The 12,308-nt window shown below is 45.1% G+C and overlaps 2 protein-coding genes across 2 annotated transcripts in view; both read left to right on the plus strand.

Annotated features, from left to right (window-relative positions):
* Positions 1 to 8,007, plus strand: part of cpamd8 (C3 and PZP like alpha-2-macroglobulin domain containing 8) — a 40,299-nt gene extending 32,292 nt beyond the window's left edge. Inside the window, exons 37-44 of the mRNA XM_056604494.1 lie at positions 1 to 80; positions 2,419 to 2,493; positions 2,717 to 2,822; positions 3,150 to 3,260; positions 3,726 to 3,938; positions 4,839 to 4,913; positions 6,459 to 6,660; positions 6,921 to 8,007. The exon at positions 1 to 80 is cut by the window's left edge and continues 8 nt beyond it. Of these exons, the coding sequence (XP_056460469.1) occupies positions 1 to 80; positions 2,419 to 2,493; positions 2,717 to 2,822; positions 3,150 to 3,260; positions 3,726 to 3,938; positions 4,839 to 4,913; positions 6,459 to 6,660; position 6,921 (863 nt within the window). The 3' untranslated portion in view covers positions 6,922 to 8,007. The remainder of the gene's footprint in view (positions 81 to 2,418; positions 2,494 to 2,716; positions 2,823 to 3,149; positions 3,261 to 3,725; positions 3,939 to 4,838; positions 4,914 to 6,458; positions 6,661 to 6,920) is intronic.
* Positions 8,008 to 9,638: 1,631 nt separating this feature from the next.
* Positions 9,639 to 12,213, plus strand: cimap1d (CIMAP1 family member D). The gene is made up of 4 exons (XM_056604498.1): positions 9,639 to 9,753; positions 10,847 to 10,957; positions 11,297 to 11,410; positions 11,729 to 12,213. Exons 1-4 carry the CDS (start codon positions 9,705 to 9,707, stop codon positions 12,211 to 12,213), a joined length of 759 nt encoding a protein of 252 aa, XP_056460473.1. The 5' UTR covers positions 9,639 to 9,704.
* The last annotated feature ends 95 nt before the right edge of the window (positions 12,214 to 12,308 follow it).

The raw sequence follows: 12,308 nt of genomic DNA on the forward strand, positions 1-12,308 counted from the left end.
ACTCAGGCTCCTCCAACATGGCTGTCTTAGAGGTTCCCATGCTGTCCGGTTTCCGAGCTGATATCGAAAGTCTTGAGAGGGTACATAATCCTGCAATCCCACGTACACACACACACACACACCGTGGAGTTATGCTATGTTTCCGACGCGCCTCATGTATTTATATCGAGATTCTACACACAGGACCTTTTAAGCACGACATTCAAACCAATAAACCAACTTGTTGACAATGTTGACTTCTTAGGATCTAAATTTCACTCTCAAGATAAACATTCAAGATAGCAGGGAGCGTGACCAAAGAAAAAGTACAGAAATAAACATGTGAGCCCCACACAGCTGTGCACCTCTCCCCTCACAGTTAACCCCTCCCCTCCACCCCATCCTCAAACATACTTGCATAAATCCCCCAATTAGCAAAGGCGAGGGAGAGAGAAGTGGGCAAGCAAGTCTCTGCCATAATGTTTGGAATTTTGTGTGTCGAAATGTAAACACAATGGAAATCATACCATGACATTGTATACTTTGAAAACAAGTTCATCTGAATTTCTTTGTTTGTGTTCTTTTTTTAACATTTCAAAGTTGTGAATTCAAGTCAAGTAGAGGAAGGATACAATAGGTCATGTTTCCGGCCTGGTTGAATTAATAAGCTAACGGATGGATGTAGCTGCCTGTGGAGGTGGTGTGCTGGGTGACACAGGGGGGGACGGACCTTTTAAAGCAGTACTAGGGGATCAAGCACCCATCAGGAGCTCGCCCCTCATTACTGCACAGTTATGGAGAACTGAGCCTGCAGGCAAGAACCCCCATAAAGACCCCCTCTCGCCCTCTCACTCTCTCTTGGCCAGCCTGTATAGGCAGATGGCAAACAAACATTTTGACATTGCTAATCACATATAAACACATACCAATGGACTAATGGGATTACAGTCTTGTGTTTGTTTGTGTATGCGTGTGTATTACACCCGGGTCGCGGTGGCTAACATGCCTGCTAGCTCCCTGGCTGTTTTACTACAGTCCCTCAGACGGCCACTCGCATTCCTCCATTTATGGTAGCAGGCCTGGCGTCCACAGTCATGGGGGGCTGTTGTTCCCCCGACCCCGCTCGTGTTTAACGATTGGACCACTGACTCAGACGTGGGCTCTCGTGGCCGTAACATCTTATCACCCGATGTAATGAGCTGGATTTGTGTGTGTGTGTGTGTGTGTGTGTGTGATGATTGTTTCTGTGTGTGTGTTTGTTGGGGGGGGCCTGTTCTGCTGTAGGCTCAGGACTCCATGGCACACTTTATAGTTGCTCATCATTCAAAAAAATGCCTTATGAACTGTAGTGTGTGTGTGTGTGTGTGTGTGTGTGTGTGTGTGTGTGTGGTGTGTGTGTGTGTGTGTGTGTGTGTGTGTGTGTGTGTGTGTGTGTGTGTGTGTGTGTGTGTGTCTTGGTGGCGCCAGCCCAGGCTGAGCACCTCATAAACCCCTGCTGTGCGAAGGCTGCCACATATGACAGAATGAGAATTCTCCCTGTGGGGGAAATTAGCATCGCTGCCTCCCTGTGTACACACACACACACACACACACACAGACACACACACACACACACACACACACACACACACACACACACACACACACACACACAGACACACACACACACACACACACACACACTCATAAACGAAAACACACACACACACACACACACACACACTCATAAACGAAAACACACACACACACACTCATAAACGAAAACACACTCACAAACACACACATACCCTCATACTTACAATCATACACACACGCATTAACATACACACATACTCACAAACACACACACACACGACTCCCACATTCACGTCTATATCCAGTAAAGGGCCTCCCCGTTGACCATTCATACAACATAGAGTCCATTCAGGTCCTGAAAAAGGCCTAAACATCTCCACACTGGACTCGGAAAGCACCACAAACACACCACCGCCACAACACACAAACCCCTCTTCCCTGAAATCTGAGTGACTCTGTCGAAAATATGCATCCTCACTGAATGCTTTCACCCAAAGTTTGTGTTTTCACGACCCTCTCTCCAAATGATGAGACAGAGGGAGAAAGTTGAGGGAACATCTGGGATCGTAGTCATCGATGAGCTAATGACAACATAGTGCTCAATAGACCCTAAATTCAGACAACAACAAGAGGCAGTGCACGGATCTACTTAGAGCGGAATCGAACGGAAACCACACAATAACATTCGGGAACCCGCACCACATGTTTGGACTGTGACAAAACCCAATCCAACACAAACATTCAATCTTGTGGTTTCCTCTGCAGCAAGAAAACATGTCAGAGCGGATGTGATTGTCTGTGCCTGACCAGACAATGGATGCTTCTATGGGTTTTCTTTTTTGACCTGTAATCCCCCCCAAACAGCTGCTGATGGACAAGAGAGTGGGCCTGAAGCGATACGAGTTGGATGGCAGAAAGGTGCTTTTCTACTTTGACGAGGTCAGTCCTTCTGTCTGTGTTGACCCTGTAGTGCAGGAAGAGTGTTTGTTGCTTGGGTGTGCATATTTGACGCATTTGTTTGAATGTATTGCATAGATGGTATTTTATACGATATTGCATTGCGCAATGCATGTACTATATGTATGTGTATCTACGTCTTTATAGCTGTTTATAGTTGTGTGTGTTTGTGGTTTTCTCCCCTATGTTGGTCACCTTCCCTCAGATTCCCAGCCAGTGTATGACCTGTGTGAGCTTCCAGGCTGTGCGGGAATATATAGTAGGCAAGACAGCCCCTGTTCCGGTCAAAGTCTATGACTACTATGAACCAGGTGGGCCTCTCATGTATATTTGAAGTACTGCTCTGTAATATTAACAGAGTATGAAGGCCCCCCTTTCATAATCATTATGATTTATGATTTAAATATCTTTTTTGGATGTGTGTATGTGTGTGTGTGTGTGTGTGTGTGTTTGTGTGTGCGTGTGTGTGTGTGTGAGAGCGTGCGTGTGTCTGTTTTTGTGTGTGTGTCTGTGTGTGCGTGTGTTTGCCTCTTTGTGTGTGTGTGTGTGTGTGTGTGTGTGTGTGTGTGTGTGTGTGTGTGTGTGTGTGTGTGTGTGTGTGTGTGTGCGCGCGCATGCGATGTCTGTGTGCCGTTCAGCATTCGAGGCGACGAGGTTCTACAACGTCAGCGAGAGCAGTCCGCTGGCCCGAGAGCTGTGCGACGGGCCCACTTGTAATGAGGTGGAGAGTTCGACCAACCAGTGGATAGGTGAGACCTCACCGGCAGCTGCACCGACACACCGCACACAGCCATCGCTCGCGGGTAAACTCTGTGAGCGCGGGTCAAAGGTCTTTGCACCAGCCTGCACGTAAGGGAAACTAACCAGTCAATCAAAGGCGGTTAGGGAGAGCGGAAGAGAGCAAGTCTTTGAACCTAAACAACCCAAGAAACGTCCCCTCGCTCTCTGCTCCCTCCCTCTCTAAGTTTCTCCGCCACTCAGCAGTTTAGCATTTCACGCAGCTGGGACTCGCAGGGCGAGATGGATTCCCTAAACCAATCAGGGATGAAATGCTCTGATAGGTCAGAAAATACCTTGTGAGCGGCGGGCATCATCGACTCAAAACCAGTTCTTCTCACAGTGCATTTCACTCAATGACAGCGGACGGACTGGTTTTGCCGATTTCTAAACACATGACCCCCCGGTAACAGCCCCCGTTCCCCCCCCCCCTCCAGGCTTCGTGCCGGGGAACCAGTGCAACAACGTGTTCGGCTGCCTGGAGGAGGAGCGCTACGAGCACTGCACCTGCTACCGGGACTGCGGCTACGACGGGGAGCCGGTGTGCGGGTCGGACGGGCGGCGTTACCAAAACCAGTGTCAGATGGAGGCGTCGGCCTGCCGCAACGGCACGCGTGTCGAGCAGGTGCCGCTGTCGCAGTGTCCTCAGAGTAAGAGCTCTCCACGGCCACGTCCCAACACATCCGACCCCGGGGGGCTTCCCACCCAGACCCCGTCCTGGGGGGCTGTCGTCGAACCACTCGGGTCATGGTTAGCGTAGGCGCGTGATACAGTGTGTCGCTGTTTATGGGGCTTTTTGGCATCCATCTGCTGCACCAAAGCGTGACTGATCTAGCTTGTGAGAACAGCTGTCCAGCTGCTGCTGGGCTGATTAGTAGATGGGAGTTTGGTGGGAGAAGAAGAGACCCCCCCCCCCCCCATCTCCCCGCCCCTCACTCTCGCCCCTACTCTGCTACATTACAGGGCACTTCCAAATTACAGAGTGCTTCTGTTCAGCCCTTTGAAAAACTTTGTCACATTCCTTTCCAACGCACAGGCCAACAACAAAGGAGCCTTCATGTTGTGGAACTGATTGAGGAAAGGCTCAGACAAAACTTTTTTTCCTTTTTTCAAGAGGGTGGGGGTGGGGGTTGCGCGTGCTGAGTTTGTGCCAAGTAGTTCATGCCTTTTTGGTTGACTAGAAGAACAATCTTTGTTTAGACCGGCGCATCCATGTGTTTGTTTGTGTCTAGTTATAGGAGTTATTTACAGCCCGGAATGAGTTGGAAAATAAGCTGATGAGTTTGGACATAATGCTCCCTTCTCCCAGAGTAAGAGCGAGTTGCTCTGTTATGGGGGGACGGAACATACTGCGACGGGTTAGAAGTTTCTCTGGAAACAAAATGCAAAGCAAAAATCAAAGTGACATCCGTGTGTGTGTGTGTGTGTGTGTGTGTGTGTGTGTGTGTGTATGTGTGTGTGTGTGTGTGTGTGTGTGTGTGTGTGTGTGTGTGTGTGTGTGTGTGTGTGTGTGTGTGTGTGTGTGTGTGTGTGTGTGTGTGTGGTCCCAGTGGAGGCCGTGGTGGAGGACCCCCAGGCAGAGGCAGACCAGCTGCCGGAGCAGGGTCCTGAGCCGGTACACACAGGTGAGTCCGTGCACAGCACCTCCACGAGTGACAACACGTACCGTGAAGGTACATCATCCACGCTAGGTCCCAGAGGGTCTGCCTACAGCGTGCTGGTTAACCCCAGCCCAGGGGGTCACCAGTCACCTGACCTTCGTTCTGGGGGCCAGAACTGACCCCACCCCCAGAGAGTGGTCCCACACTGGATATACTAGAAAAGTGACTCCTATTGGGTCCCCCTACACTCTTCTTGTACCTAAGATGAAGAGGGCAAGAGTGCACTGCCCACATTTCTGTTTGCCCCAAAACTTTCAAATTAGATCATTATCGAAGATTAACGACATTGAAAACATTAACTTGCGCAGACCTGTGGGAGAGCATCGTAGATGAGATGTAACGCATATGTGCTATATAATTGTGTGTGTGTGTGGGCGCGCGTGTGCGCGTAGCCAAGCCTGTGCTGACTCGTCTCCAACAGATAGCTTTCCAGTAGCTACTAGCTACAACACACAGCAATCTCTCCTCCAAAGGTCTCCTCCGTACAAGAACTGAGGCTTCACGCTCACCACAGGAATGCTTAGAAATACTTACAGTTTACGTTAGCGTGCACAACACACACACACACACACACACACACACACACACACACACACACACACACGCACACACGCACACACTTAACCACTCGCGTTTGGCGCGCCTCCCTTCTCATGAAATAACCAGAGGCTAATTACACGGAATAAATACTGTAAAATGCTGTCATTGTAAACCATTATAATGTTGATTATACGCCCGGGAAAGTGCACTCTGCAGCGTAAAAGCTGAGAGGGTGTGTGTGCCAAGGAGTTGACAGCGTTCAATAGATTAGCGGAGCTGAGACGGGGGCCTTGGAATTAGATTCCCTGTACAGACATGTTCTCTCCTACCACTGAACCCTTAGTGGAGAACAACACACGCTAACAGACGCGCTATCTTGGCACTGTTGGACCGAATGTGTTAACCCAATATAGTTATGCTGCCACGCATAAATTATTCTATTTTTGTATGACCAAACTTTGACACAGGAGATTAATCTTTAAGTATGTGTTGACAATGTGTGGTGACTTCTAGAAAAGCTCGAGGGGTTGTGCAAAGGGTCCTGGAATGTCCTCTGGAAAGATAGATTTTTAGCTCATGGGCATAACTTTGAGGATGGAGCGACCCCTAGTGGTCCTTCAATGACACGATTCTAGTAGGGTCGTCCAGGTATACTGAATAAAAGTTAATAGTTAGTACATGATTATGCAATAATATTTGTAAGGAACAGATTAATAAATACTGAAAAGAATATATGTGTAAAGAAATGGTACCATTATAGTACACATCATAACCTAATCGGTGGCAATAATAATAACGTGAATAATATAATATATGTATACGTGACTTTTATGAATGCTGTATAATAAAGAATACAATAAAATAAAATATACATGAATTCACATATGAATGAAAAAATAATGTACAGGTATTTTTTTTACCTCATTCATGATTCATCAGCACTGTTATTGTTCCCTCCTCCACCTACAGGCGAGGAGGAGCAGGGATCTATGGCAGAGGTATCTTACTACTCCTACGAGTATGACCCCGACTCTCAACCATTCCTGGCCGACTCCGACGGACACGACCATTTTCAGCTCCACGCGGGGGGCAAGGTTCCAGAACACAGGGTAGTCATTCCAGCAGATACCAAGCTAACCACGCTGGACACAAAAAACACCCCTGAGCGATGGTATGATCCGTTAATTATAAGATAAATTTAGCATTGACTTCTCATGTATTTTGCAATTCAAGTAGTAGAATCGGCAGGATACAAATTCATACCAATCATTAAATTCAAATGTAACCATGTTATATATATGTATATAAGGAGATCTACACCCTGTTTAAAATCCCCCTTAGAAAACAGACCGGAGTTAAACACAATCTAGATTTAAACTTGATCCTAATTTCTCAATGATGTGGATCGATCTTGTTCTCTTTCCTTCACAGAAACCCTCCTAAACTCCTGGGTCACCTTGTCTCCAAATTGTATATTTCTTGTGAATATCTTCGAGTGAGTAGAGAAGAGACAACTGTTACAACAACAAAAACCTATCAAGCTCAGCAGCTTGATAGTAAAAAAAAAAAGTATCAAATAAAACATTCTGGAGTGTACATTTGTTTTTTTTTCTGTGTGTGCGTGTGTGTGTGTTTGTGTGTGAATGTGATTCACATGTAACTGTTTCTTTCAGTGGCTGCCCATCGCTGTCAATGGATGTATAAGCTACTGTGTGTGTGTGTGTGTGTGTGTGTGTGTGTGTGTGTGTGTGTGTGTGTGTGTGTGTGTGTGTGTGTGTGTGTGTGTGTGTGTGTGTGTGTGTGTGTGTGTGTGGTTCAGTTCGAGGGACTCTATTGGACTGCTACAGTGCATGCTCCAGACCTTTTTTATTTTTTCCTTGTCACATTCACATTTGTCTCCTTCTCACCAATAGACATTGTAGAAACTTTTACTCACTGTACTGCCTTTGTAATGGATAAATAAAAACAATCAAGTATTTATGTTTGTAATTACACCCAAGGTTATGCAACAAAAAAAAGTTATGTTTTCTATCTGTGGTATTTATTTGTAGCTTCAGTTCTGTTTTTTTTATATGCCATTTATTTGTCATTGCAATCTATATTTTTACTATACACTTTAACTATACTGTGTATATATATATATACAGTTTTTCTTTTTAATCAAGCTTTAACACAATTTTATTGAGATAGTTGATCAACGTCCCATAATAGTAGCATAGAAATATGCTATTTATTTTCATGGTAATATAAGCTTTTTTTTACTCAAATTATTGTGCAAGCTACAAACACCCAAACTGTTAACATTGGTTACCTGTCGACTTATTTTAGGGCAAACAGAGGTTTGATTGTACAGTTCATAAGCTATTTGTTTGTCAAATTTGTGAAATTACCAGTTTATAATCAAGAAAGAAATATTTGATTAATGTAAATGTGCCAAAATTGATCAATGTTATCTCTTTATTACTATAACATATTGTTTTCAAACAACACAGAATAAAGTTTGTATAAAATCAACACGTTCATCTTGGTTGGTCGGAATCTAATGTCAATCATGGCACCCATTGCACCCCTGGAAGGAGGGATCCCCCACACTGCGTTCCTCCTCAAGATGTTTTCCTTGCTGATTAAGGGAGTTTTAGGCCCATGCCCATTTCTACCCCTTACCCCTTCCCCTTACCCCTTCAAAACAAGGAGGGGGGGGAAGGGTAAGGGGTAGAAATGGGATTGGGCCTTATACTTGCTCTCTTGGGGCCTAGGGCCAGGGGGCTGTCATAAATATTGTGCCTGTTAAGCCCTTTGAGACTGTAAGGGTGATTAAGGGCTATACAAATAAAATTGAATAGAATTGAATAGAAGCAGATAATTCAATCTCCTGGAAAGCTAAACAAAAAAAAAACTGATAGTAAAGAATATCTTCAGCTTTGCTTTGCCTGATAATCAGCAGTCAACTGATTAGTTGTATAACTACCTCTATTGTGTGCGTGTGTGGGGGGGGATTTTGAGTATATTTCTTATGTTAAGATCTTCCTGTTTCCATCCATGGCAGCCCAGTTAGAGATAATGTTTAGTGTTTTGTTTCCTTCCACTGCTAAAGACGTCTCACTCACTCTTTAGCACAGCACGGTCGTGGTGCAGTGTAATATTTACACTGCCAAATTATTCATCAGCCTTATATCCCTAAAACTGTCACTAACCCTAACCCTATTATTAACAGCACCCATAATGCTAACCCTTAACCTGCAACAAGTTGCGCTCTTAGTCTGAATAAAATATAAATATCTTAATACAACAAAATGCCAACAAATCTCAATATAAACTCTAGCACCCCTTTGAACTCTGTTGAATCAGGGACAGTAATTCACCCCTCCAATTTGAATAGAGGAGGCGTTCTGTGATCCAACACGGTCACAATGAGCCGGCAGTGCGGGGGGTCGCTGGCTGATGAGACATGAGGTAGACCAACCAGGACGGTCTCTGTGGTAACTGTTGTGTCCAGCTCCATGCAGTCATGAGCACACAGTGAGAGAGAGTGAAGAGAGAAGAGGCTAAGGGATATCTTGGTTTCATGGATTGCTGTGTAGAGGGAAGCTAGCGTTACATGAGTGATTCTGTGTGGTGACAGTGTGTGTGTGTGTGTGTGTCTGTGTGCATGTGTCTGTGTGTGAGGGCCAGCTCGGTGCATCGCTATACGTCCTTCAAACACCTGCTGCTCCAACAGGAAGGAAAGGAATAGGCCTACTGCGGTTGGAGAGGTTGGATGAGAGAATATTTGAGAATAACACTGCTCATCTGTATTTTGTCCGAGTTGTGGCTCAGGTCTCTAACATTTTGGAGGAGACAGCTTATTCATTTATATATTTTTAGATATATTGTATTATATACTTTTGAGTATAGGTTTGCTATGCTTAGTCAATAGCAAACCTATATTTTAGTCAATAGCAAACCTATATTTTTGAGTATAGGTTTGCTATGCTAAGTCAAGGTTTGACTATGGGAGATCTTCTCAAAATGGACCTGTGAATCTAGCTCTATTCCAAAACTAGACATGGATCAAAAGAGGCTAATACTGCTGAAATTCTCTTCTGGTTATTGTCATATGCATTGTGTGTGATTGGATACATCTTTTGTTTTGGAAAATACATCAGAGTGAAACGTTGCTTATTATTTTTATAAATCCTTCAGGGATTCTTGTGCTGTCCATGTATCGTCGTTGTCATGGGTGACGTGGAGAAAAAAAGACCAGCCATCGCAGGCAGAGAAAGAGGTGAGTGACACACCATACTTAAAACATACTGCAACTCTTCAACCGTGGAAATGAGACCATTATAGCCTCTAAACCACTATGATCTTCTCATGACTCATACTAATGTATGAGTCATGTAGTATTGTCCATAGACTTGCAGAGAGGTAGCCACAGGCTCTTATCTAAGGTCAGCCATGCTTCCTGGTCCCCACGTGCTCTGTGTCGACATGTCAACAGTTAGTATATGCTTATGTAATGCAATTCTACTGGTTGGGTCTGGGTGGTGCCTTCCCTGCAGAAGCTGGGGAACAGCACATACTTATCTGACACAGCGTCTGAGATGATGCCATTTAGCTTTGGGCTGATGGGCTGTCTACTATATATTGGGAGTGGAAGGACATCTGTTCAAAATAAACCTTCTTGATTTTGTTTGGAATGTGGGGTAATGACGTAACTTAGAATGGCATGTAGCAAGAGGAATGTGTTTGTACACTTAATACTTAAAGTCACCATGTGTAACATTTCAACTAACTTGTAGCTTAAAATAACCTGGACATATTTGTAGTTAATGCTGATTGATGGCGATATAAACAGTGTCATCAAGTAAAACATCCCATTTTATAACAGAATAACTTATATATGCTGGCCAGAAAAAGAAACAAAAAACAGAAAAGATATGCTGGCCAGCCCGTACCTCTATTTGTTGACAAGAATCTTCGAATCTTACCATCCCCACTAACAAAACCCCTCCTTCTCACACCGTCAGCCAGAGGAGCTACGCTGGTTCACAGACCTGTGAAGGAGCACAGCCAGTTAGAGTGGAAACAACACTTTTAGTTATTTATTCTGAAGGTTTCCTGCCCACTAACTGAGGGGGGCCAAAATTGACAGATACCACTTAAATGTGCATGGTAAATTACATTTTAGCTTAACCTAATAATTATAAATTGTATTTATATCTTTCAATTACATCTTACAGAAAACCCAAATTTGCTCCTACATGCATCATCAAAAATAGTGGTCCAATAGTTTTGACATTACAAAAGAGTCAATTATAGTAAAAGTGATCAGAAAGAGAGTAAATGTTTGTGACTGAGACCTTCCGTGTCTTTAGGACCAGGACCTGGACGTTACTCACTGCCCTCTACCATCGGCTTCATTGGCCACGACTTCACAAAACCCACCAGCCCTGCTTGCTCCTTCCATGGACGCATGAGCAACAACAGTGAGTCCTATGGTTCCTAATGACACACACACACATCCATCTGTTGTGGGTACAACGTTCATCATCATGAGAACAACAATCTCTTTTAGTGTAATTAAAATAATGGATCTCAAAGACCTTCCCTTAATGACATTGACCTCCTTAAATAGAGTGCCTCCCATTCCAAGTACCCTTTTTAATACATTGATTGAGCCTCCATGGCTTTCACAGTAATCTTAGTGTAATGTCAAAGTATAGCCAGTAGGGAGGGGTAACCCATCAGTATCACCTATGTGAAAAATGTATTACCCCAAATCCTTTTGAGTGTGTAGTTTATTTTATTCTTCTTCCCTCATGCAGTGTACTCTGTAGACTCCAGCCCTGGGCCTAGATACTATGTTGATGCTAAAATCACTCGCTTTGGAAGAGATGGAAACCCTGCATACTCAATCTTGGGTAGAGTGAAAGCACAAAGTAAGTGTATACAGTATGTGCAGTGAGGAAAACGAATCGGGAAAATGTTGTCTGCGTAATTTGAAAACAATGCCGCAAATCCTGTATATATATGATTCCCCTTTTCCATTGACATCTAACTGCCCCTTTCATCATTGTTCCTGAGAGGATTGAGTCAAGCTCTTGAGCCTTGGTAACAAGCATGTGCTACTGACAGCACGTCCCGTGCCAGTTGCAGCCAACCGACATCTCCAATATATTCCCATGCAAACACTAGACAGACAGTTAGTCCACCATATGGTTTACTCTACCCGTTAATCCTTTTGTGTTATTCATCAGGAACGATCTTCCAGACACCTGGACCCGGAGCCTACAGCCCCGAGACCCCTACCTACAACACCAAACGCAAGCCCCCCTCCTACACCATGGGCTCCCGAACACAGTACCGGGCCTTGGACGCTGTGCCCGCACCAAATAAGTACTCCCTGCCATCACTATTGGGGCCCCAGGTTCCCAACAAGGCAGCCAGCGCGAGCTACACTATGTCTGGCTTCTACAAGACTGGGAGCCCGTCCGAAGATCTATCCAAGACCCCTGGGCCGTGCAAATACAACTGCACAGACCCCAGTGTGTATCTGCGCAGACAGCCAGCCTTCTCCATGCTGGGGCGCCACGGCCTACCCAGGGACGCCACTAAGAAGCCGGGCCCGGGGACCCACAACCCTGAGAAGGTGACCATCAACAAACCCCGGGCGCCGGCCTACTCACTGGGCACGAGACACTCAGAGTTTGTGACCCCTTTGGTAGTTCAATTGGCGGACTGAACTGAACTGCAGCCCCAACTTCTGCATCATGTAAGGGGGAAGAATAGATGTGAACATAGACATGATAGTAAACAGCAAATGCATCGAAAAATGAA

Source organism: Gadus chalcogrammus, chromosome 12, assembly GCF_026213295.1.
Source record: "Gadus chalcogrammus isolate NIFS_2021 chromosome 12, NIFS_Gcha_1.0, whole genome shotgun sequence".
NCBI classification, from domain to species: domain Eukaryota; kingdom Metazoa; phylum Chordata; class Actinopteri; order Gadiformes; family Gadidae; genus Gadus; species Gadus chalcogrammus.